The sequence below is a fragment of the Balearica regulorum genome, chromosome 1 (assembly GCF_011004875.1).
Source record: "Balearica regulorum gibbericeps isolate bBalReg1 chromosome 1, bBalReg1.pri, whole genome shotgun sequence".
In the NCBI taxonomy this organism is placed as follows: domain Eukaryota; kingdom Metazoa; phylum Chordata; class Aves; order Gruiformes; family Gruidae; genus Balearica; species Balearica regulorum.
This window is the reverse complement of record NC_046184.1, coordinates 16,578,992-16,606,629: the sequence shown is the minus strand read 5'-3', so window position 1 is coordinate 16,606,629 and position 27,638 is coordinate 16,578,992. Positions and strand designations below refer to the sequence as shown.

General features: G+C 38.8%; 1 protein-coding gene and 1 long non-coding RNA gene across 2 annotated transcripts in view; one reads left to right on the top strand and one right to left on the bottom strand.

Moving 5' to 3' along the window:
* LOC142599909 (uncharacterized) overlaps window positions 1-27,638 on the top strand; it is a 139,944-nt gene that overhangs the window by 12,764 nt on the left and 99,542 nt on the right. The window lies entirely within an intron of this gene.
* The window catches only part of SLC2A13 (solute carrier family 2 member 13), a 173,499-nt gene that overhangs the window by 114,191 nt on the left and 31,670 nt on the right, over window positions 1-27,638 (bottom strand). Inside the window, exon 3 of the mRNA XM_075742048.1 lies at window positions 22,516-22,724. Coding sequence (XP_075598163.1) covers window positions 22,516-22,724 — 209 coding nt within the window. The remainder of the gene's footprint in view (window positions 1-22,515; window positions 22,725-27,638) is intronic.

Sequence of the window (27,638 nt, the reverse complement as noted above, 5' to 3'; positions counted from 1 at the left end):
TTCAATGACGACACTAACTTTTCTTTGGACTGACCTGCACACACCTTCTGACCACTCAAAAACAAGTCTCAAGGCAGGCGTCCCATCCTGGCAGTCACCTGCAGCATCCCAGCTCACCTCCTCCTTCCCAGCCTCGCCATGCAGACGCCGCTGGCCGTTTTGCAGCAGCAGGCGAGGTCTCAGCTCCTGCACATCTCACGCTTCCCTCGCCTGTTGGTGCCAGTTGCTTGGAAACACCGCAGGAAAGGGGTGTTTTAGGTAACAATGAGCTCAATTGAGAGCGGCTGGCTGAAGATGTCATACTTCTAAGTTTTTTCATATTTCAAACCATCCTTTGCAGTATTACACACACATATGAAGAAGCTGAGCAAGAGCCTGGACTGAATTGGGATGAAGGAAAGCAGAAACCTGTGGCTGTGAATCTAGTTGTAATTTACTGAAAGAAAAAAAACAACACACCAAACTTCTCAAAGAGGTAGTTTTGAAGAAAATTATTCAGTACTGTCAGATGAGAGGACTTAGGAGATGATGTTTACTTGTGCCACAAAAATATAAACAATGTCTCCCATGTTGACTCAAAGTACATGAAGGCATTTAGAGCTGGCATTTTCAGGTGCCAGACCTCTGAAGAGAAACACTGGCGCTCTCACTTCCAGTCTACACGTAAGAGTTTTCATCCAGTGGCTCTTTCTGCTTGGGTCACTGTGTATGGTGGGCAGCAGCTGGCTGACAAGGTCATCCAGGTGACAGTGAAACCCAGCTCACTAAATGGAGCTTTTTCCAGGAACACAACAAACTATATTCTGCATCTTTAAAGTAACATATAAGAATGGAAGTGGTACAGTATCACTTATCACTAAAGGAAAGCACACAAGTTTCTCATGAGAAATACTGAGGCTAGGCTGTAACTCGCCATTCACAACAGACAATGTGAGAAGCAGCGAATATGTGGGACTCAGCAATGTTTCTATCAGCAAGCAATACCTAAAATCAAAAAAAAATAACTGCAGCCTCTACAAAATCATCACCACCATCATAGAATCATCATAGAATGGTTTGGGTTGAAGGGACCTTACATCTAGTCCAATTCACTGACATGGGCAGGGACACCATCCAGTAGACCAGGTTGCCCAAAGTCCCGTTCTCTGGGCAACCTGTTCCAGTGCCTCACCACCCTCACAGGGAAGAATTTCTTCCTAATACTTAATCTAAATCTACCATCCTTCAGCTTAAGGCCATTACCCCATGTCCTATAACTACATAGCCTTGTAAACAGTCCCCAAGCTTGTAAACAGCTTTTTTGTAGGCCCCTTTAGGTACTGGAAGGCTGCTCTAAGGTCTCCCCAGAACCTTCTTTTCTGCAGGCTGAACAATCCCAACTGTCTCAGCCTGTCTTCATAGGAGAGGTGCTCCAGCCCTCTGAGCATCTTTGTGGCCTCCTCTGGACTCTCTCCAACAGCTCCATGTCTTTTATGTTGGGGACCCCAGAGCTGGATGCAGTACTCCAGGTGAGGTCTCACAAGAGCGGAGTAGAGGGGCAGAATCACCTTACTCAACCTGCTGGTCACACTTCTTTTGATGCAGCCCAGGACACGGTTGGCTTTCTGGGCTGCAAGCGCACATTGCCAGCTTTTATTGAGCTTCTCATCCGCCAGCACCCCCAAGTCTTTCTCCTCAGGGCTGCTCTCAATCCATTCCTCGCCCAGCCTGTAGTTGTGCTTAGAATTGCCCAGGACCTTGCACTTGTTGAACTTCATGAGGTTCACACAGGCCCACATCTCAAGCCTGTCAAGATCCCCTCTGGATGGCATCCCTTCCCTCCAGTGTGTATTTTCCATGTGCCTGAGCATAGTCTCCAGGAGGATCTGTTCCATAATCTTGCTGGACACAGAGTTTAGACTGACCGGATTGTAGTTCCCCAGGTGTTCCATTTTTCCCCTTTTTAAAAATGAGGGTTATATTTCCCCTTTTCGAGTCAGTGGGAATGTCACTGGACTGCCAGGACTTCTCAAACATGATGGAGAGTGGCCTGGCCACTTCATCCGCCAGTTCCCTCAAGACCTGTGGATGCATCTCATCAGGTCCCATGGACTTGTGCACCTTCAGGTTCCTCAGATATTCTCAAACTTGATCTTCTCCTACAGTGGGCAGTTCTTCATTCTGCCAGTCCCTGCCTTTGCCTTCTGCAACCTGGGCAGTGTGGCTAGAGCACTCGATGGTGAAGACTGAGGCAAAAACATCGTTGAGTACCTCAGCCTTCTCCATAGCCAGGTATCCAGGTCTCCTGTTTCCTTTCAGAGAGGGCCCACATTTTCCCTAGTCTTCCTTTTACCACTGACATACCTACAGAAGCTTTTTTTGTTGCCCTTGACATCCCTGGTCAGATTTAATTCTATCAGGGCTTTAGCTTTCCTAACCTGATCCCTTGCTGCTCAGACAGATTCTTCATATTCCTCCCAGGCTACTTGCCCTTGCTTCCACCCTCTGTAGGCTTCCTTTTTGTGTTTGAGTTTGCCCAGGAGCTCCTGGGAGCTGTGGAGGCAGCAGCTTGTGAGAGAGGAACAGATCCAGAGGAGTGAACCCACACGCGTTCCAGCAAAGGAAATCAGCACACATTGCCCTTACTGGAAAAGGGACACAGGAGGGTAGATCTGGCTCTGGCACCCGGAAGCTTTGCAGCTAAGTCGGGCAACTGCTTCTTCTTCTGTCCTCTCTACAGATGGCCTTCCATCCTACGCTGCTGTGAAGCTGGGTGTTTACCTCAAAAACACCCAGTGACCCCCTATAATGTAGCTCACTCACATGTCCTCAAATCTTTCACCAGTTTCCATTACAGCTACAGAGTATATGGAGGAAGTACAAGCCTCCAAAGATGCAATACATGATGCTATTTATATGAGAGGCTGAACCTTTTTTTTTTTCCATATTGATTCTTCCAGATAATTCACTCTGTAAACTAACCAGTGAGCATAAGTCTGGAAGAAATTAAAGTAACGTCATCCCACTGTGCTACAATACAGGAATTCAGATTTTAAACAAGTGACCTTCCTCAGTAAAGGACAGCAACTCAATTCTGTGATTGAGAAGAGCAGTATTTCACTTCACCATTCAGGTCTGATAGATGGTATTGCAATGACATTGATTTAAAATGGGAGGCTTTTCTATTCTCAGTGGACAAAGACAATGATCACAAATGTCACCTACGTGACGCACTTCTTCCTGGGCCTCGGGTAGAGAGAAGCTCTCAAAAGCAGCCGATGTGACATAACAATAGCAAAAACATATAGTTCTGTCTTGAAAAGAGACATCAACATTTAAGTAACCATTTCAGACTACCAGCATACACAATGAGCACCAGCGTGCCCTTTCTTCTGTGCAAGGTGACAATGAGCCATCCTGACTCTTCAGTCCGTGAAGCTCTACCAACACATACTGCTGTAGGAGAACAATCCCCTAACTCAGCATTTGCTATCAAATTTCATCGTGTAAATTAGGTCTCTCATCACCCTTCCTAACACCACACTCTACTTATACTTTGTTCCTCCCAAATACCAGGTACTTGCTTTATAATCTCAAAGCTCATCAATGACACTAACTCCCTGTGACATTATACTACAAGGACCAACTGGAAGGATCGTATAGATTGTAAATTTTCCACAAACACACTGAATAACTTTCAAACAAGTAAACAAAATGCTTTACACTAAAAACAATTTAAGTTATTCCAATCTCAAGCACTGTGATGCAGATGTAACATCTGTGTTTCCAACATCTTCCCTTATTTTACAAGGATGGAAAGAAATATTTAAGAAGGTAATAAACACATTAATCTGTCAGTGAAACAGTGGCTTTTGGCTGTTCACATTTGGTACATGCTGGAAGGCAAGTTTCAAAGACATGTAGACACTAAAGAGCAAAAAACCAAAATGAATTACAGCATGACAACAGCTTTTCAGTTAATAAAAGGAGAACAAATATTTGTTTATTTTTTACTTGCTCTTGCTTTCTCAAAGAGCACCACAATGATATCAGTAGTCTGGCATCAAAGAAAAAAGTAAAGTGAATCATAGAATCATAGAATGGTTTGGGTTGGAAGGGACCTTAACGATCATCTAGTTCCAACCCCCCTGCCATGGGGAGGGACACCCTCCACTAGACCAGGTTGCACAAAGCCCCATCCAACCTGGCCTTGAACACTTCCAGGGATGGGGCATCCACAACCTCTCTGGGCAAATAATAATGCAAGACTTTTCAGATTGAACTATACAAATAATTCAGTTGCTCCTTAGAGTGCACTTCATGTTTCATACAAAAAACAGAGAAAAAACATCCACAGACTGTATTATAAAAGAGTTTGTCTTACATTCAATGGACATATTCAGTTTCAAGAAAACTGAAGAAAAGTAAATTTAACCTGGAAATGCATACAGAACATGAGCATTTCAGCCATCTCTTCCAGATGTACCAAAGAAGTAGTGTGTCTGATGGTCTTCCTTGCCCCAGAGGTAACAAATCTTTCTGGACATGGAGGACATGGACAGTCCAAAAATGTTTAAACAGAAAGATTAATTAATAACTTATCCTTGGTAGGGAGGAGAGAAAACCAGTGTCATTAAAACACCACACTTCTAACAAGTGAGAAAGCACTTCCCTTCTCCCTGCTGTTTTTCAGAGTCTGGTTGTTCACACTAATATTGTAGATCCTCAGAATTACTAGGGAAACTTCAGCTGTGGCTCTTATAAGCCCAAGTTTGTTTTTCATTCCGGTATGGCAACACTGTTATTGCATGTGCAAAGTGCCCAGATTGATCTTTTGGAAAGTACATGAACTCGGGGTAGGATATTGCTGAGATGCACCACTGCATCACTCATTCACAAATGATGCACTACACTAATGGAAATCGTTTTACTGAAAATGTTACCTGATGGCATAACACTATCACAGAAAGTATCATCCATCCTAACCCCAGAGGTGATCACTTCTTCCTGCTAACATACAGGCAAAGTTTAGGACATTGTTTCCAAGGACTAATGCACAAGACTCTGTATCCTTCTGGATGTGACATCCTTAGTATATAAGTTATAAAAGAAAAAAAAAAATCATTTAAGGCAGGCTGACATGACAGATATGAATCAAAAATAAGCATGGGCAAAATTTCAAGTTCTGATTTCCCTGAAGTACAACAAAACCTGCAGTTGCAAGCAGCAAGTCTCAGTTCAATTTTTCCTAAGCATTCCTTGTAGATACCAATTTATTAGACATTGTTATTGAAACAGTAGAAGAAACAAGAAGTACCTATCCCTATAAAGTATCACAAAAATTAAAGAAATCAAAAGACAACAGTAGGTCTCAAGAAATAATAAAAACAGATTAAAGAAATGAAGAAAATACAAACCAACTAAAACTATAGGGCAACAAACATTCCCCAGAGTGCATCATTCAGGAGGTCTGTACTTCAAACATGCATCGGGGATTAATTTGTGACTCCTGTTTTGACTAGAAAGTTTTTCATACAAACATATCTTTCACCTTGGAACCAGTCAAGATGTAATGCATGTGGATTGCCTGTCTGCATCTGTCTTTGGGGATGCATTGACCTAGTTAGCCATGTCATGAAAATTTTGGTGATCATTTCTTAAGTTTTTTGAGTTCCTTAGTATTAATTTTTAGAGACTGTAGGAGTGTTACTGTGTCTGTGCACGGCAGCTCAACTCACATAAGAGCACAAGAACAGGCTCTGTTGATGGTATTGGGTTTCTAAAAGACTTGAGAAAAGCATTACAGCACCCTAAGCTTGTGAGGGAGCACAAGTCAAGCACCAGGCCCCAAATGCAACAGTAAAAAAATGAGTAACTGTTTATGTAGGATTACAGAATTAAAATCATCACTTGTGTTCCACACTGTAGTTAAACTATGGTTAGAGCTTACGTATGCGTAACATACTAAAAGTGTGCACAGGGAGACCAGACAATTTCATGGATGATAAATCCAAAATCATCAGAAAATGGAAGAGTACTTGGGTAAAATATCACACATCCTCATGCTGCTCTACTCTTTCCTAGACATTTGCTGTTGGCTACTGCTGAATCAAGACTGGGCTAATGGCACTACATAAACAAACATGTAAGTAGAATTACAGGCAATTTAATTCTTTCATTTCCATAAATATGTGAATGCTTCTCTTCACTTCTGCATGTCCTTCTAACATTATTGCTGAATGGTCTTTCGGTGTTACCAACACATACACTTTTGTTAATTAAAAAAATCATGCAACTGTCTGTCTGCAGTCACTTGAGTCCATACATTACCTTTAGTAAATGAGACAAGAATAGTCATCTATAGCAGCACATTTAGCACCACTAGAAGATGCCATGTAACAGCAAATAGTAAATGATGTAAACACATTTCATAGGTGACACATACAGTATGTGAACTATATATTGTGTCTCAGAAAGGTGTTGTAGTCAAAGCACTTGATATCTTGGGTCTAGTCTCAATTCTACCAGAAATTCAATCACACTGCCCCAACTATTCTTTCTGTAAAACAGCAGGTTGACCTTGATCTCTCATCAATGAAGCTGTATAAGGACCACTACCTATAGGCTATCCAGTACCTAGAATCTTAGTAGTGGAAGAGTTAGAGGGACTGAAGCCTTTATTTCCAGCCTTATTTTATACACTCCCCATCCAAAATACTTCAAATGAAGGAAAACAGGAGAAAGTGGTTTGCTTGAGCTTTTAAGGAGTTTGGTTCCATGCTGTTCATGAACACAGTGCCATTTTTACAGTTCAACAATAAATGCTTTAAAAGAAGAAAAAGCAAAATATTCTTGTTTTCAGGATCACCACTAACCCACAACTACAAGTTACTTTACCAAGCACATCAGAAGTTTGCAGATGTATTATCACAGGAGTGGTCCAGTTATTGTAGTAATAGATGGTCTTGCATGTTTTTACTAAGAAATATAAACAACACAGGAAAAATATATACAGCCCTCACAGGCTACACCCAATGTTCTCTGCTCTAGCTACACAGAAAAATGAATCACTGGGAAAAAAACCCAACATGCAGACTCTCCTTAAAGACAAATAAGAGTTTGCACTTCATATAATCAAATCCTTCAGGTAAATCACTTGCAAAAAATGTTTCCAATTGAACAACTACATTTAAAACCTTCTTGAACTAACTGAAGTGTTAAATCCAAGTTTATTCTACAAGGTAAAATTTGGATATAATGCATTACTGCAACTCAGGCCCTAAAGGCAACTTTAAATTTTATTGTAAAAACAATTTATTCAAGGTTTATATTCTCAATGGAACTCAAATTTTAGATGATACTTTTTCTCTTTGTAGCTATTTCAACTATTATAAGCTGCAGCAAAAAATCCTGGAAAAACCTACTGTGCTTATCACCATAGCAACAAAATACTACACCTTTGAGTATGATATTGTATAGGGTTTACACAAAATTGATGAGTAGTTTTCAATGGTTATGTCTTACAATTCGAAGAAGTCACAAATTCTGTCTAATAATGTCTCAATATCATTATTACAAAATGCAAAAAATTAGGTCTAAATTGATATCAGCATAAAACAGTATTCGAATTTGCAAAAACATTAAGAGTGTAGAGGGGAAATTTTATCATCAAATAAAATCAATACTTTTAAGGAGGAAAAGATTGTCTGAAATTATCCAAGTCATGATAAAAGAAAACTGATTTGAAACTGCTGAGCTAAAATTGAACCCTGCTCTTCAGATCCATGAGGTTCCAAAATACTAGGTGGGAAAAGGCATAGAACAGGTCTTGCAGACTAATTTCTCCCTGCTGGAATTAGAGAAGAAAGAAACAGAAATTTATCAGCAGGGCAGAAGAGTGCAAGCTTATTAAAACTACATTTCAAAATAACTTTCAGTCGATTTTGAAAATCAATTTCAGCTGATCAGAAAAAAAAAATTACAAACCCAAAGCATATAAGAAGCCCTTATTTTAAAGTATTTTTGTGATGTAGTATCTCCTAGCATGCCCACTATAAACTGCACAGTCTAGTAAAATGCAGCTGCATCTGTGAAAGACCCGTGAATGTTTTCCAGAATTCACATTTTAAATGGATCTGCCTGCACCTGAACAGAATATATCTTGCCCTCCATCAGTCACTTTTTGGGTGTGTTGTCAAAGACAGCGTTATACAGACCAGCTGATATTTTGTATTTTGAGCCAGGCTCACACAGCACAACAGACGTCTGGCTGCAGATGGTAGGGAATGTTTCTCGGATGAGAACGGAACTCTAAACTGAGCGATGACTTCTCAAATCTGTAAAATACAAATCATCTGCCTCAAAATAATTAAATAACAAAAAAATAAATTCTACCTCCTCTGTAATGCTGCTGGGTTACGCTACAGTTGCATTCAAATATATTATAAATTAAGCTACATTTCAAAATGTGTCTTTCTGTTTATTTCAAGGATTAACATCTAATACAGCATGTCAAGAAATATTTAAAATCAAAACATTACCATTATGCAGCCCTGGAGTACAGAGATTACTTCTAGGCTTACAACATTATTCATTAATCATAATTTGGTACATTTAAACACAAATTCATATCATATAAAACCGGGCAGTTTTTCCCTAATAAAGCGTTCAACGCCACGGCTTCACTGGCTCCTGGCAGCTCAGATATCCACAGCCCTTACTTTAGGTCTCGACTCTTCCCATCAGATGGGAATTGGTGCACTCAAACGCCCCATCCCAGCACCACAAGCAGCAGTCAGCTGGCACAGACCATATGTCTTTTCATGGTATTTCTCCTGTTGTCTTTAATACTGAGCAGTTAACACCGATTATCTGAATTACCAAGGACAACCAAGTGAGCATCTGCTGTGATGAGGGAAATGAGTGTGCATCACATAGATACTACCAGAATCTCTGCAAATTTAGGTTGATATTTTCACATTAAATATTCTCAGGTTACAACTTTAAGAAAATCTTGACTGTTGTTGCAAAAGATTTCATGAAATGTGACATTAAGATCAATTAAAAGATCCACTTTCAGCCTGGGATGGGTACCACACGTTCCCATCCTGCCACATGAACGTAAACAAACATTTGGGGTACCTGTCAAGCTCTGTCTCTGTCACGGTATGGCACAACAAATCAAAGTGTATGAGTGACCAAAAAGATACCATTTGGTTTTTACATATGCACACACTATGCTTAAATGACAGCAAATTTTGGCTGCAAAACATCATCTTATATATGAAACAGGCTGCCCATACTCCCTTCTTAAAAAACCAAAACCAAACCCCCACAGATATTGAATCCTCAGGCCCCTATAGTCTGTCTGATTTTGGGAAGATTTGGAGATCAAAAAAAGTAAACAGCTTGAAGAATACCAAGTATGACAGATGAGGGCATGATGATTAATTTGAGGCCACTCACTCAGGAATAGGTGGTATTTGGGTATTCTATAATGGATCATTCTTCTGGGAATGTGCTTCAAAGGGATGTGAAGCTCAAACAATTCAATCTAGAGATGAAATGGTGTCTCAGACCTCTTCCATTGTTATACTGCATCGTAATTAGAGTAGGAGAAACACTTCTCACTATATTCAACCTTATTTATTTGCAACCTGTTATAGCCTACCCACCCCACCAATGTGGTGTTCTTTAATTTACCACTTTAATTTATCTTGTGTTATAAGACTCTCATGCCTCTTGTCTATGAGTACTGCTAAAAATAATCATCACTTAACAAAACATTAAAATTTAAAGTCCCAACAAAATATGAAAGATGCAAAGGTAATGCAAATCATCATTAAATTTTAAATCTACTTGATAATAATTAAAGATTTGTACAGCATTTATATGCAGACTCCTGGTTTTGCTACACACAGTGAAAAGCAAAAAGGAGAAATTAAAGGAGGGGAAAAATAAGTATCAGAAAGAGCTTACAATTAAAAATATTTAAAAATTAAGTATGGGGCAATATAGATGCATTTTTCTTCAATAAAACTCTTGTTTTCCTTTGGCTACAAAATGAACTATTCTGCAACTGCCACCTTTATTTTAGACTAGCAACGGTCAGAACCACCTACATTTTAAATTTGCTTTTATTGCCATAGAAACGTATGTTTGCTTTAACTAAAAAGGAAGTCTCCTGGCGCATACCCATATTGTCTACTTTCTATATCATACGCTACAGAAGATGTAATTTATTCATTTATATATCTATATTTGCACTCTTAAGTGAGCTACATGTACCTCAGCTGCAATGAAAATCACATGCGTTTTGTGTTATATAAGATATTTATACAACATTTATATTTAAATGAAATTAGTGCAATCTACTCCACAGAATCACAAAAGGATATAATTACTTTAAAATTATTTATGCTTTTAAATCGATCTGATTTCAAGTATACTTCAGCTGACTTTTGCTTCAATAGTAATTTAATGTTTAGAGTAGTCATGCACCATTTTATTAAATATTTATAATTAAATCTTTCCATGTTCAATAAGTGATGGCAAACAGGTCAAAACACACCAAAGAAAATGGTATTTTTGTTCTCGTTATAGCCACTGACGCCAAGGAGAATGCACATAAAAATTAAAGATGTTTAGCGCTGATAAAATATCAAATATATTCATGCAGATTTAGTACCAAAAGAAAGATCTATGCTCTTTCTGCCCTGAAGTACAGTTCTACAAGGCAAAGAAGTGCCTGGAAGTCCTCACAGCCCCAATTTGCACCGGTTTGGGCACACAGACAACCCACGAACACCAGCAGGGTTCCACCGCCCTCTGCCCACCGCTGCAGACCTGATGGCGAGCAAGGCTATCGTGTGTTACAGCAAAGATGTTTGTTTCATAACCTACCTCAAAAACCCTCACTTCACTACAAAAGGACAGAATAAGCATGCAGCATGCTCAATTAAACGTATTTAAGCAGTTACAAGCAATACAGCAACTTGAACTCTCGGCAGTTTCTTAGCAATTCTACAAGCTCCTTGCAATGGAAAAGGGCAAAAGTAACCATGTGCTAGGTTTGCTGACACTAAATATTGGCCTGAAGTCAACTCTGTAAGGGGGGAATTGGATGCTCACTGTATACAGCAGGGAAAAGGAGAAATTGTTCAAGCCCTCGCAACATTTAGTCACAGAATAATTTTAAGATTCTCACAATATTGGAGAAAAAAAATAATTCTTCATTCATAAATCCCCATGGCTGCATTGTGACATAACTTAGACTAGATAACAACATTTTCCATATGACTTTTTGTAAATATTGAATATCCATAAACACTGAACTATACTGGTTTTGAAACCATTCTTTCTTATTCAACAGAAATAGAATTATTGAAGTATGTGCAGAATCAGAAAAAAAAATTCAAAACCACCATTATCCATAAATGCAGCATTTACCTCTGAATGTTCACAGAAAAAAACCAAACATACACAAACTGACCACTACTAGAACAGTGGAGTGATCCTTTCCTTGTAGGAAACAGACATGTAACAGAATAGTGGTTTCCTGGGGGGGAAAAAAACATACTAAAAAATGACAAACAGCTTTCAGTGAAAGGATTGTTGTTGGTGGGGTTTTTTATTTTGGGGGGGGGTGGGGGGTGGGTGTTTTGCAGGGTGTGTGTTTTTTTAGCAAAAGGGAAACCTGAAAACAGGGGTGGAGAGGGACCAGTCTTACTGATTCTTTTAAAGTCTTATTTTGTTAATTGAGCTATTCCGAGCTTTATTTGTACAGATGTTTCTAGAACATAATTGAAATACTGTTTAATATTTGTGAAAGCCACAATTTCCAAAGAGTTTATACTAAAAATTTCAAGTTTGCAATGCATTTGTTACAGCTTCACATAGAAAAATTCCAAAGCACTTTAACACTTCCAAAACAAATATGTCTAAGGAAACTGCAGTTTCCCCACAGACAACTGACAAGCAGAAAGAAAGTCTAAATTAATTAGATAAATAATTCATTGTGAATTATTCATGCAGTATTAGTTATCTCGCACGCACACACACATGCTTCAACCATATAAACCTCCTCTAATCTACATGGACATCTTCCAGGACACCAGTAATATTTTAGAATAGAAAATAGTAAAATAAACTTCCTAGAAAGAACTTCACTTACAGAAACACCACACAAAACGCATAAGCCCACAGACACATTCATTCAGACGATAAAAGGGAAAAGTGGTGCTCACCCTTTCTATTCTGGAGTGCCATAACATGAGGAGGAAGCTGTTTCCCAGGGATTTGGCTCTCTAATAAGACTAGCACACTGCTATGCAGTTATTGAGTATCACTATGGCTTAGGGGATACCATTTAAAAGAACAACTAAAAAGGAAAGCAAAATTCTAACTTTTTGCTGACTAAAACATTATGAATGAAATACAATTCTGAACTCATTCACCACTTGTAAAAATTATGGTCAAACAGAATTAACATAAAGAAATCAACTTTTTCTTATCTCCTGGATAAAAGCACCAGATCTAAATACATATTCTGGTCAAACAGCGAACAAGGAAGTAGCACAGCATTTTTCATTTATTTTCATAAGGAAGAAATCCCATCAACTTGCTTTCTTAGCACAGGGAAAGCTCAAGAATATTTGTGTAAGGGAGCATTCAAAATTGATAGTTTGGGAGTCACAGCAGCAACATGTTCAGCAGCAAACTACATTATTCTTTCCTTTTTTTTTTTTTTCCAAATCCATCTTCAGTCAAACAAAACACAATCCACACATGGCAGCATGCCAACTGTGATAGACTTCACATTGGTTGACACGATTTACTGAAATGCTCAGTGCATGAATACTTTGGATTAACTATCAGGAGGTGTGCAAGGATAGCTGCTTATTCTGAACCAAACCCTTCAGGTTTGCTAGAAGAATAAAGTGTCTTGAAAACAGAAGAGATTAAAAAAACCCCACAACAATGCTGTTACTTCAACAGGCAAGAGAAAAAGATGAGAAAAAAAATCAGGCAGACAATACCTTGGTGAAGGTCTCCAGAAAAATAAAGCCTGACTAGATTGCAGGGGCAGAATATGGCCTTGTGTAAAAGAAATTTCCTCCCTGATGGTTTCTTCCTATTAACAAAGTACTCCAATTTAAACAGGCTGTATAAACACTGTATTCACCTGACCACAGAGCCAAAGAAAAACTACTGCTTTTAACATCTAATGGGTGGACCAAGTTCCGCCTTTGTGCAAAGCCTGTCACCTAGGAGGCAGCAGAGGAAGAGTCAGCTCTGCACTGATGTGGCTCTTGGAACACTGCAGAGCAATATTTAAAATTAAAAAAAAAAAAAAAAGAAAAAAAAAGCTTTTTTATTTTAACAATTATCCTGAAAAGGCTAAAATGGGACCAACAGGTAAAGTTTGCTCAGCTACTTGTCTGTGGCATTTACATATAAATATTGTTATTAAAAACCTTAAATCCATTTTAAAGTTTCCACTCATCTTCACAAGGTCAGAGAGCAAAGAAGCTGCAAGACGATGATCTCCAACTTTTGCCACAGAACCTGCTCTCAGAGCTAAATAATGAATCATATTACTAAGCTTAGTGAAGTGTTATAATTATTCCTCTGCAGTCTAAAAAAAAAAAATTTCCCCCTATGCCCATTAACATTTTCACACAACGCTATATTTTGTCTGAATCCCTGCTGAATGTAAACAGGCAGCTCAAGTGGGAGCATTCGGCTTAGAATTGTGTATTCAGTGCAGATGCTGGATCCAGCAGGGAAACGATGAAGAACCGGGCCTCTTTTTTTTTTTTTTTTTTAATTAACTGAGCTCTTGAATATCATTAGCAGCTCTAGAGGCACCATAATTTTATTACTTCTTAAGAACAATATACATAAATATAAAAAGTAGATCCGTAATTTTAGATGAGAAACAAGTACATCAGTGCAATGATGTTAGAATAAAACAAAGGCCCAGAGAGCAAATTCTGCCGTGAAGGCAGTGTGTGCCCACCTCTCTCACAAGAGTACGCAGGAAATTCAAAATTATATTTCCCATTTCTAACACAACCAGGGTGACCACACTCCAGGCATCCCACCTCAAACCAAATCAGCTCTCCAGCACACTGACTCCAAGGCTGGGAATCTTGGTTTGGTCCATTCAGACCAAAGAGGCAGCAGCCTGGTGAGCATGACGGCAGCAAAAAATCCTCACGCTGCAATTTGGAAGAGGTTTGCTGGCAAGGCAAAGTGGCACAGCCATTGCTGGCAAGGCTGGCCCACTGGCAGATGCCTCAAGCCACCAGCTAAATGCTGTAGCTTTTCTTTAAGCAGATGTATTCTGCCCTTTCATTCCTATCCAGACCACCTTTTACCAACACAGGCTTTTCTCTCTCAGCCGACCTCACTTGCTTGGGCTCCCTTCCCAGCGTAACAAACTGCGTGTGGTACAGACAGTATTGTGGTGGTTTAACCCAGCCAGCAGCTAAAACAACCACAAAGCCATTCGCTCACTTCCCCCCATCCAGTGGGACGGGGGAGAGAATAGAAAATGAAAAAAAACCAAAAGTAAAATTCGTGGGTTGAGATAAAGATAGTTTAATAGGACAGAAAAGGAAGATGATGGTGATAATAATAATAATAATAATAATAATAATAATAATAATAGAATACAAACCAAGCAATGAACAGCACAATTTCTCACCACCCAAAGCCAATGCTCGGCTAGTTCCTGAGCTGCCCCACCTTCCAGCCAACCCTTAGTTATATACGGAGCATGACATCATATGGTATGGAATATCCCTTTGGCCAGTTTGGGTCAGCTGTCCTGACTGTGTCCTCTTCCCAGTTTCTTGGGCACCCCCCACCTTCTGATTGACAGGGCAGTATGAGAAGCCAAAAAGTCTTTGACTGCTTGGCAACAATTAAAACATCAGTGTGTTATCAACATTATTCTCATCCTAAATCCAAAACACAGCACTATACCAGCTGCTAGGAAGAAATTTAACTCTATCCCAGCTGAAACCAGGACAGGTATATGGGTGTATCCCACCACTTAGTTTCTCTCCCATTTCTGTACTAAGGAACGAGTCTTATTACTGTTCAGAAGAGGTCTGCGTCCCAAGAGGTTTTTTGTCCCGTTCCCCCTCCCCCCCTTCCTATTTCTAGTCTTTTCTGCTTGCTTCACTCCTTTACTATTACTCATGTTACGCACATTTTTCTTTTTGTTGACCAAGAAAGAGTATTCACCCCAAGTCCTTCACGTTCACTTCTACCAGGAATCTTTCGGTCCAGCTTTCCTAAAATCTCACCACATGCCACACTATTTTTGTGGTTTTCCCCTGGACTAACTGGGAAGGAACTATTTTAGGTCTATACCATTACAAATGCCTTTTAAAGTTTATACTATTATATAGCAGACTTATTAATAACAGACCAAGTTACACAGCTAAGCACTACTTCTTGAAAATCCAAGCAATGTGTCTAGCTTGCCACTTTCTAGAAGGCATGGAAATTGGGGCTAGAAGCCAATAGCTTCTAGAAAATGATCTATTCCAAGTCAGTTGGACTAGCTTGTTTAAATACAAAAAACAAGTAGTTTTTGTGCTAAAGAAAAAAGATACTTTTCTATAATTTGAAGTACTGTAGCTAGCCCTAATGGACAATAAACAAGAAACAATGATAACATCTGAACAACCAGCCAAAGATGCCTAATTTTGGCTGTTCAAGAAAGGAAAATAAACTACTCTAGTTAAATTTGCAGGGGTGGGAGGTGTAGGAATTTGCTTGTTTTTTAAGCACAAGTTACAAATTCCTATTCCCCTGGACACAACTAAAACAAAAGACGTTATCCTTCAGTGAGTTTTTGCTTTAGAAGAAACACATTCTCTCTTGAAAGGATACCAATCACTAGTCTTATTCTTCCAACATTTCTTCCATTCTAAAACATGTGTTTTCACAAAACAGATACCTGTTCCTAAATTAAGCACAGGGAGCAGCTGAACATTCAGTGATACACCAGTATTTGGAGTGGAATCCAACACCATTTCCAGACAAAACGACCTCAGATGAAGAACAGCAGTTAACAGTACCTCAACATAAGCAACTTCAGCTTCCATCTGTGAATAACGTCATTTGGCTTCAAACAAAATCGTTACGCCCAAATTTATTTTTGAACTGATAAAAGATGAAGTGGTCTTAATTTTCTTTTATTTTCCAGACTTGTAGCTTGAATTTTCTGTAGCCTTTAGAAGCTGTGAACTAATATAAAGCTAGTAACACTGCCAATGGAAAGCTAATTTTACTTCCAGAAAATTCATGGAGAATCTGAAGTGGAGAAAAGAAACAAAACCAAACTAAACCCTCCTGCCTCACAGTGCTTCCCTATACTTCCATGAAGTTTTACAGTGTTTTGATTTTTCCTGCCCTTTTGAACTACTGTACAAGAAGTTTGTCTGGACTTCAGGCAAAGAAGAGTTTGTTCCAAAACTTACATCTGAAACAGTCTGCCCAAAAGAATCTGATCTTCAGACAGGCAATTAACCACTGTTTCCAGATAAATGTTCGATTTATGTCAGCACATTGAAAACCAAGGTGAAAGATTAAGGGATTGGTTTTGGTCATAAGCCACTGAAGCAAGGCCTACTCAAAACGCCCTGCCAGGCAAACACACTAACACCAGGATTCCTAAAGTATACAGACGTTCCGAAATTCACGGTTAGGCATGCAAACTGAAGGTGTAAGCAAAGCCCTAAGATACCAGGATCAAACTATTACTTTTAAAATACAGCAGTCATATTTCTATACAAGACAGAAAAATAATAATTCTTCTTTATATTTGTCAAAGGTCATATTTGCAAGAGTAAGTCAGTCTTTTATAAGGATATACTCTAAGGATAAAAGGAGAAGCAAAAATCTTCTTATCTCTCGTTATCAATTGTTTAAAACAGTAATTCATACTTCCAATACTCCTTGCCAAGTCTTATAGAAGACTTTTTCTTGTTATCTGATCGTACACCGAATTGAGTTAGTACACTTTCTCAAGATCAAATGTCTCCATGTTTTATTTGCCTGCATTGCATGAATTTTAAATTATCCAGAGGACTCTTTTTTTTTATGGGTTCAACTCAAAACAAATTCCAATGCAGACATACACTGGAAGAATTTTTGTTCTTAAGGGAACAAAGAAATAATTCTCCACATCAAGTGGTTAAAATACAAGAATGAAACGAAGATGTTCCTTTCAAGTATCTCTTTCATTGGCTACGCTTCCCGCCAAATCCAAAGGCAAAACCCACCTGGCACGGACCCTGGCATTTAGTATTGCCACAAGCAAGAATTTCAGGCTGCCACAACTACCAACAACATTGGATTTGGGGTTTTCCTCAATATATCCTTAGCCCAACTCCTTTGTTTCTTTTGCCCCAAAGACTTCCATCTAATTTCATGGTTACAGGTAACAACAGCCACTTAATATCATAAAAGAGGAATTAACTTCAAATAATAATTTGAGTGCCTGCCAGTGGAATGATTCAGAGCTCTGCACAACCCTACCAGAGTGTCGCAGTATTACCAAGTTTCATTTAATAGGATTCCAGCTGATGTCCAATAATAATAAGCATGTTTATATCTTTTTGAACACCAGGCATGTTGGGCGATGCCCTAAGATAAAAAGAACTCCCAGAAGTAAGGGGAGAATTATGATTAAAAATGAAAACACTACAAGCTTCCAGTATCTCCCTAGAAAGATGCATGTCAAACAGTTCCAGCCAAAGCCATAACCAGGAATATTAGCAAGTAACAAGAAGATGCAAGAAACAGAAATATACTGCAATCAGGAAGGACTGTGGGTCCAGATCTCCTCCCTGATAATATCCTATTTTAACTGTCAGTTAATTGGGTAACGTTATGAGCTGAAAACCTAATGGTAACGAAGTGATTTTACCTTTATATCATAATACATTTATCTCCAACAGGGAAATACAAAACCTAAAAAAAGGAGACCAACTCACTGATCCAATAGGAAATTCAGCAAAGTAGTAACGTGAGTCATGCCTACAGGAGCAAAAGACTGGCATGGACACACTTTTCTTGGTCTCACAAAAAAAAGCTAGGCTATTACAAAAAATGTATTAAAAATAATGAAAACACAACAAAACGTCTCATCTAGGAGCAGCGGCCATTACATTACATTCTGGTACAGACACAAACTGGTAGGTTAAACAATATTACAGTGTAACGATCAGTTTCCTAAATCACTCAGTGAATTTCACAGAAGCAGAATGGTTCCCTGCACCATTGAGCCCCAGCAGTTTTACATGGCCAGAATTACTAAGCATAACATGCGCAAAAAAGACATCTTCATGATCAGAACTTGACACATATCCATGCATGAGAACAGATAATAAAACGTAAAGGTCCACAGGAATAGCAGATAATGTCAAGAGTCTCAACCCTAACTCACAGGTTAGAGAAATGTGGGATAAACAGGGCTGGGGGAGATTACACTGCTCTCCTAGTGTAATTATGATCCATGGTTACACATCCTTCATCTACTCAAAAATAAATGTCTAGTCTTAATGCAAATGATGTTTGTTTTGCCAAGATGTTAAGTTAGTACTATACTCATCACTACTGATTTCACGTGAAATATCATGCATCCTGGCACATCACAGCTCAGTATCACAGCTACAAGAGGGGCGTGAGGAAAAGTCACTCAGTTTGCAGGTGCTTTCACCCAGAAAGACAGTACAAACTGATACTTTTCTATGATTTGTTTTGAACACTGGAGTGTTGTCAAACACATAGGAAATTAATGATCTATTTAAAATGTCTCTGTTGGATGCTATAATGACTTCTCTCCAGTCTGAAATGACCATTACACTGGCAGCCTGTAACATTTTTACAAAAGGTGTGCTAGATAGCTTTATAGTTATGCACAAAACCACCATTGTTAAATTCACTCCAAAGTGTTTGCTCTAGAATTAGCATTACAAATCTAATTCACTAGGAGCACAAGTTACTTCATCTTATACCTGTGTACTTATACCTGTGTCAGTGCTTACCTGCATTGCTATGATTTGATTGCCTGTTTTTAACTAGTATGCAGTACAGAGTCTCTGCCTTAACTGTACTAAAACCTACAATTCAGCAGCAGTGCAAGTCAGACACGTTTTGCTAGGAAGAGTAGCTCTAGAACCCTCTCCCAGTAATGTCTTTGATTCTTCCCTCGGTTACAAACCTCTTCTGACCATTCTCCTCCCTCTTCTCTCCCCTAAGGCTTCAGAGCCTAAGCCAAGCACTGGAGAATATGCAAGATCCACTGCATATTTGAAGGGGAAGGCCACTTTGCACCTATAAACTATTGTTTCCACAACTCTTGGGGAGCTCTCTTCTTTCTAATGTCTTCCTCATTAGTCCTTCTAACCCTTGATTTTCCTATCACCAGCTCCCTTTTGCACTTCAACCCCACCATCTGAGAGGGGGATGATATTAAAAGATGATCACTAGCTGGCCTCGACCAAGATTCAACTTGTCTTGCAATGTTACTGCAGAATACAATGTTCCTCCCCTTCCCTTCTCAAAATGCAAGGTTACACCACCAAAAGTCACACTGGGAGTACAGAATAGAGCATGCAAAAGCACTATTTATGATTGCCAGAGAAAATGTCATTTACATAACCAGTCATGGGGAAAGTGTTTGTCAAAAAGATACATCCTTTTCCTGATACCAATCTGAAGATGCTAAAACATAAGCTGCTAAGCAGTATCAGCAGCAATTTGGCTGAATGGATTGGAAAAGATAAAGAAATATGAATCATTCACTTAACAGGTACCCCACATTGGAACAAAAGACTTCAGAAACAGAAGTTTGTTGCTGAAGGCATTTTTATTATTTTCAATGCAGAAGCTGCTGATGACCACGTGGAAAATGCAATGAACTTCTCTGGTCTTGTGACAGACATTAAAACCAAACCTTTAAGTTAGTAGCTTAAAAAGCACAGATGAAGTTCCCCTGTGATTCATTATTTCTGTGACAAGAATCGTTGATGAAACAGTTACAAAAGGCATTACAGTTTTTTAGTGTGGGACTGGAGAATATGTTACAGTTACATTCTGTTACTCCATTGCGGAGGAGGAGTCAAACACAGACTTATTTTCACTTTGAAAAAGATGCCCGAAGAAACTGCCAAAGATGCTCTTGTATCAATTAATGAAAAAGAACATCTGTTCTTTTTCTAGAAAGGAAAAGACAGGAAAGGAAAAGACACTATTACCTAACAGTATGCTGGACAATTCTCAATCTACAAAGTTATCTTTCCTTGAATGTCACGTACACACACTGTCAGTTCAGGGTCAGTAAACCTTTTTGTAAAACTGGAATGAAGTCCGCAATGTCTGATAGGAATTACTACCATCATTTGTCATTGCTATTAATTAATGTTTTAAAACATTGTCTGCCACAAATAGGAGAAACAAATACAAGAAGTACTACAGGAATATATCAAACAAACAAACAAAAAAAACCCAAAATATACATAGCAAAATGAAATGTAAAGTCTTTGCAGAAGCACACGAATTGTGAACACCTTGCAACGAAATCATGAACAATAAGTTGCTCGTGCACTACACAAGCCAGGTTCAATACTGACAATCCAGACAACTGCTCAAGAAATGAAAGTAATTACAATTTAACACCACTCGTAAATACCACCTTTAAGTCACAGAAAGATAACAAAAATAATGTAGGACACACAACATACCTTTTTATAACAACAAAGACTTTGAGTTAAATAGGATGAAGTATAATTATAACCAAGTTACAATCAAAACCGAGAATGACTGTAACTCTCTAATGCCTATTTGCTAAGCATTTATAACAAGCGGGACAGCATATACTCGTAACTACCCTCATTTTTTTAATGCCCTTTTGTGACAACTCTGAAGCTGTGGATTACTGAGAGGAAAACACTGATTCTCTGTAACCAAGACTTCTCCTAGGAATGTGACTGCTTTAACTAAACTCCAGGAACACAATAAGTTATTGGGGGAGGGGAATCAAGAGACCTACCCACTCCAGAAAGCCAACAACCTCATAATTACCGTGCCAGTCCAAGTTACAAATCTATAGAGGAATGATTTAACAACTGAGCTGGAGTCAGTCCTACTGCAGTCTTGCACCACCACATTTAGTTTATAAATAGTAAAACAGCAGTATGAGGGAAGATTTAAGAGAGAGAAACAAGCTCATACCTCATAGCCCAGTGACTAAAAATAAGGGACTGGATGGATCAAACACCTGTTCCTTTTATTTCCACAAAGCATAAAAACTGTAATACTAGACATTAAGTGGCTTTCCACAGAATTGAACAGTCCAATCCCCAACTAGGATTAAGAACCTTGGCACAGGACTCTTAAATCCAGGCTGTTCTACGAATATCCACTTCAGCTTTTTATCAAATCAGCTTCAATGAAATTCATTCCCCCACCCCACCCTGAAGAACTGGAAATAAGTATCCAAAGCCTCAAAAACATAATTGGAGAAAAAAAATATCCAACCCTGCTTCACACCAGTGATGAATATTTTGAAAATCCCTTCACTAGTATATGTCAAATAACTTTTTCCAGATACTTAACTATTTATCGTAAGGCTCAAACTCAAACTCAATGAGGTAATGAGAGTAGGTAGACGTTGAATCTCAATTTACACAGACATAAAATAAGTTTCATTTTTCTTTCCATGAGCTCTGAGAAGTTATAGTATTTGTCTATCAATGTTTAAGGAAGCAAGAATTAAGATGAGCCTGCCTTAAGAGCCTTACTTGAGATTCCCACATTAACACTTTCAGCACAAAGCAAAGGAAAAATAAGTAGTGGATAGAAAGTCAATGGAATTGTAATCTTGCTTTATAAGTATACACATAAGTACATGCATAAAGTTTTGAGCAATCATGGCATAAGGATCCAAAAGAGGAAACAAAGAATTTTATTTCAATGCCTTTAGATGCCCCTTTAGGGGCAGACCAAAAGGACTGTCAGAAGCTGCCTTTACTGTAAAAGAATCTCTATGTAACATACCTAATTTTGTAAATCTTTCCAGAGGCTCATCTAGGATATGGCCTCTGGATAATTAAAGCATGTAAAATGCCTTTTGACCTCCCTAGTGTCTGCTTAGCCCTTCCCACTGATGAAAGAAACCAAACTTTATTTATTTTCACCTTCAAGATGTGCATTCTTAAACTGAGTAACTTTTTGAGTGCAATTCTCACATAAGCATAGGTGATATAAACTTAGAGTCTTACACAACTTTACTTTTTCCTCACTTAAGAAATTGGAACCTAATTTAAACCTGTAGGATCACAGAAACATCTTGTCAATTTTGAAGCTATCAGTATATGAAATATTTCAAACAATAGCAAAACAGACAAGAAAAAGCAAAACATCAAGTTCCCACAGGCTACAACTTCAACATTTCCTCTGATTTTTATCTCCTCATTGACAGGCAGAGAGGGCAACAAGTATTCAGCATACCTGCTCCAACTTCTTTTTCTTCCTCTTCAATGTTGTTTTTGATACTCTCATACTCCTCATCGATTGCCTGGTTGCCACGCATTTGAGACAGAATTCTCCGTGCTCTCTGAGTCTGGCCTTTCTGAATGAGCCAGCGGGGACTTTCAGGAAGAAACAGGAATCCAAGAAACTGTATAACTGCTGGAACAGCTGACAGACCCAGCATGTACCTGGAAATAAGTAAATAAATAAATATCTAATGTTTGCCTACAAAAACATGCTATGAGAAGACTCAGTTACAGCTATGCAAGCTGTAAATTACAAATCAAACCCTTGATTTCTTTATCACCAGAAGTCAAGCAGGCAAGAATCATATTCTGCAAATATTTTAGAAAACAGGACCCTCATTTTCAATTCCAGGAAATCTCAAGGACATGTTGACTATTTTACCACCACTGACCCTACAGCCACTGGTCCCAAGCCACTGGTACTGCAGATGGCAAAAATGAGACTGAAATCCCGCTAATTGTTTTACAGACATATTTAAAAAAATAACCCCAAAACCAGCCAATGAAAACTTTGGTCAGTAATATGTATACACAGACACAGGTGACCAAGGAATACTCTCTTGTGTAAGCAGATGCCTGATTTATTTTTGAACATTTCTGACTGTAAGCAGAAACACGGAAAAAAGTTAATTTCACCAGCGTGGCAATTTACACCAGATCTTTTAGACAGTCTGCTCTTAAATCTTCAGCCAGCTGCAATGTTATGTGTTAAATCAAAACTGCATTTTAGATACCCGGAGGAGGGGAAGGTTACTATATACAGCATTAAGGCTAGTTTTCTACTCTACAGAGAATAACCACTGGCCAGAGAGTTACACTTCCAGGTGTCAGCAATGACACCTGTGACGACACCCACAGATAATTCACTCTGGCTAAAGCCAGGGAGAAGACAAGCTGGGGAAGACAAGCATATCACCAACTTTCATGGTTGGTTCTGGTCTATACACTTCATATTTTTATATTCTTTCAATAAAACACTAAGAAGAATAACAAGAATTGCAGAACAATGTATAACTTTGTTCTGCTTTTTAAATCTGACCTTTTCCCATTTGCGCTTCACTGAGATTTTTTTCTACTTCCATTAAAGACTTTAAATGGTGCTAGAGTCACCTGTACATTATTGCAGCTATCACAGGTTTCACATCCGTGGTTATAATCATTAAAACACTTCTAGAAACTAGTCCTCAGACTGAATACTGATGTAGTCTGTACTCATAAACATGTTCACACTTTGACATCAGTCAGGAGATTAGGGAGATTTGCTAATCTCTCCTCTAGCTCCTCTGTTCATACCCCAGGATGCATGCTTTCACATAGACTATTCAGCAGTCTCTCACCTGGATGTTTTTATAAAGCATGCTATGAAATGAGATTGCTAATACAGTAGGAAAGAGCACAACCATTAACAGAAACTTTGTTTCAGGGCAATGAACCAAATGTATTTGTCAAGTCCAAATGCATTTTAGATGAACATGGAAAAAGACTTTCTTAGAGGCATTTGTAGATTTAACAAAGAAAAACATGAGCAATACAACAGGGTAGAAAACTGGAGAATGGGGAAAAGAACACCCAAAAGGTAATGCAAAGAGGATGGCCATCCTGAGATAATGTGCATCATGCAGGCCGGTCTTCCCATCCCCAAACTGAGCCCTCCAGTTCTTCCTAAAACCAGCAAAAATTTCCAAAGATCATACAAGTAAATCTTGGTCAAGAAAAAAATCTGTGAGCAAGTCTTATTTTCTAACACTTGAAGAATGGTATAGCTCATCATTAGTTTAAAAAAAAAAAAGCAGATGGAAGAAAATAAATTCAAAACACAAAGCCTGCGGAAGGATCATTAGTTGAGTAGTCTTCAGCCAACATATCTAACAAGTGTCACTAATTCACTAATGTTCTCATTCCTCATTCACTAATGTTCTCATTCATTTTGTCCTCATTTCTTCCTTTGCTCTTCCCTCTCCACAAACATTTTGGTAGCTGTATACAGAATCACCTTTAGATATCATTGAAGCTCAACAAATTGCATATTCAATATCTGCATTCAGTGGTATTTAGAAAGCCTCTTCTCTTTCAAATGAAAAGTAGAACAAACCCATAGATACTAAAAACACAAACACTGTAGTCTGTCAAACTGCAAGCGAAAGCATCTTTTAATGCATCTAAATAAACAGATTTAGTCCTTTACACTCATATTACCTAATTTCTGCTCCTCCAAAGCCCTTCAGTCCCTTAAATGCAGCAGAGCCTCCAGAACTAAGCAGTTGGGTACCTGCAGTCATCTTAGGAGGCGAAATCAATTGAGGCTCCTGAAAGCTCAATCCAGCCCGTTAAGGCTACCAGTAGGACTCTATTGGATTGTTTATCACAGGCAAGATAAAAACAGAAATGTACAGAAAGTGCTCGCTCACTAAAGTCAGTTTCCAATTGACATGTTTCTGGTCAAACTTGAGTACAAGGAGCAGGCCAGAAGGAAAATGTTCAGTTAAGAGTATACATCCATTGCAAGTTCAAGAGTTGTTGCAATCTGCAGATCAAGCAACTTTAATATAACCAATTTAAAGTTAAAGCAGGCAATTTTAGACATTTCATGCAGTGACCCAGCTTTCAGAAATCTAATATAGTTCTTTCCTATACAGAGTACAAGACTTTGCATTTGAAGCCAGATGTCTAGCAGGCCTGAAAAAATCCAGCATGAAATTTAATAAGTCTGCTGTAACATTTCTCCTTCTCAGACATACTGTTGCAGTATTATTAAGATGGCATTAGCAGGGTTTATAAAGCTAACCTGAAGTAAGAGGTCAGGTTAAATATTTGTTTTCTTTGGTTTATTTTTAATTTAATATCCAGCATTTCCAAGAACAAGCAGAGCTAAGAAAAAGTAAAGTTTCCATATTGTTTTTTGGAGCACTTCAATACTTAGCAATTCAGTCACTAAGAGTTACAACAATTGCCATACTATTCCTTCTTATATGTGATGACTTAGGAGTGAACATCTGTTATTTCTCCCCATGTGTTTGCTGGCCACTCTTTTGAGGTGTCACACTATCAGTACTCTTCTTGGTCTCAGGCTGCAGTAAACTAGCTGAGGACAGACAAGTACACAATCCCCAATTAACAGCTCCAGCATCACAGCTCAGAGTCCTTGGATACTCCATCCCCAGCATTGCCACAGTTTCTGCCTAATGCATCGCCAACAGTTCTGCTTCGCTTCACTCCGCTCGATCTGGCAGAGAAGTACTTGGCATGTACATAAAATGTAGCATTACTGCATTACCAAAAGTTATCCAGCACAAGCCAGCAGGCTGCAAGAAACAATTACTGCTCGCTACTCAACACACCACGCTGAATCTGAAAGACTGGGACCACCGACATGACAGAGAGCTACAAACCAGGAATAGCAAAGGATCACTAAGATGGTTGTGCAACTGGACTGTATTGCATAAAAGAGGCTGAAATGGATTTGTCCTGCCCAGAAAAGAGATGATCAAGAGAAGATCTAAATGCATCTTTCCCAACTGAAAAGGAGCTCATAGAGAAGATGGAGACAGACTTCCTCAGATGTACACTGTGAAAGGGCAAGAGTCAACAGTCACAAGTTGCAACAAGGAAAATTCATATCAAAGATGAGGAAAACCAATTCTTCACAGTAAGAGTGACTGAACATCTGAACAAGTTGTCTTGAGAAGTGGAAATGCCCATCACTGGAGACTTTGAAAAGTCAGCATCTCACACAGCTCTGACCAAACACCCAATCTCTTAGTCTTAATCAATCCACAGGTTCTAGATTTTGCTTTTAATTTTTCCAGTTCAGCTAGGTTAAAAGACCTGAATTATACCAGAGCAGTTTATTTTTTTGTTCCAAACAGAATAGTAAGTTACACCAATGTAGAAGTTCTCAGAACAGCTGTGCAGCATTTCAGTGGGTGGGGCCTCATTCCTAGTTAAGGTATAGAGGCATATCACAGAGTCATAGAATGGTTTGGGTTGGAAGGGACCTTAAAGATCTTCTAGTTCCAACCCCCTGCTGCGGGCAGGGACACCCTCCACTAGACCACGTTGCCCAAAGCCCCATCCAACCTGGCCTTCAACACTTCCAGGGAGGAGGCATCCACAACCTCTCTGGGCAACCTGTTCCAGTGCCTCACCACTCTCACAGTAAAGAATTTCTTTCTAACATCTAATCTAAATCGACCCTCCTTCAGCTTAAACCCATTACCCCTTGTCCTGTTACTACACTCCCTCATAACCAATCCCTCACCATCTTTCCTGTAGGCTCCCTTCAGAAACTGGTAAGCCACAAAACATCAGTGTTTTAGAAAAGGATTAAATCTGTATTTGACAATGACTATTGCCTTCCACCTAACCTTCAACTTCAGCTAAATATATTTACAAAGGAACATATCAAAAGATGGTATCGTGTGTGTAACAAACTGGAATGATATTTTTCACTTAAATAATCATTTACATACAAATGTACTTGTCAATCCTGTGTCACTGTTTGATTTGGAAACTGATACATCCTATACCACAATGCTAGTTCTTTGACTGATCTATTCCAAAGAATCCTAGAAGTCTGCTTTTGAGCTGCAAAAATTCAAGCTAGGGAATATCTTAGTTTATCTGAACAATTAAACAAAAAGCACAGCTCCAATAAGATCAATACTTGTCAGATACTTTGTTAGCTTGTATTTTTCTTCCAATATGCTGGTATTTACTGAAACACACAGATTACAAACACATCCTTACCTCCTATGTGTCAGTGCAGTAATGGGGAAAAAAAAACAAAACCAACACTATTTACATCCACAAAAGCTTCCCCCAGCTGAATCCCTAACCACTGAGGTAAACTGAACTCAAAAAATCTGCCTAAACAGAAAGTGCACAATGGCTCTAACAGTGACTCAGAGCTCCATTTCTAAATAAATATCTTTACTTGTCCATTCGTCCCATCCAGCCCCATGCACAGGGAGCCATTACATCAGCAAATTATTTAGGTTAAAAGTTAATTTAAAATAATAAAGCAACTAATGAATAACTGGCATCAGGGATCAAATACTCCAGCTTGTATTTTACCTA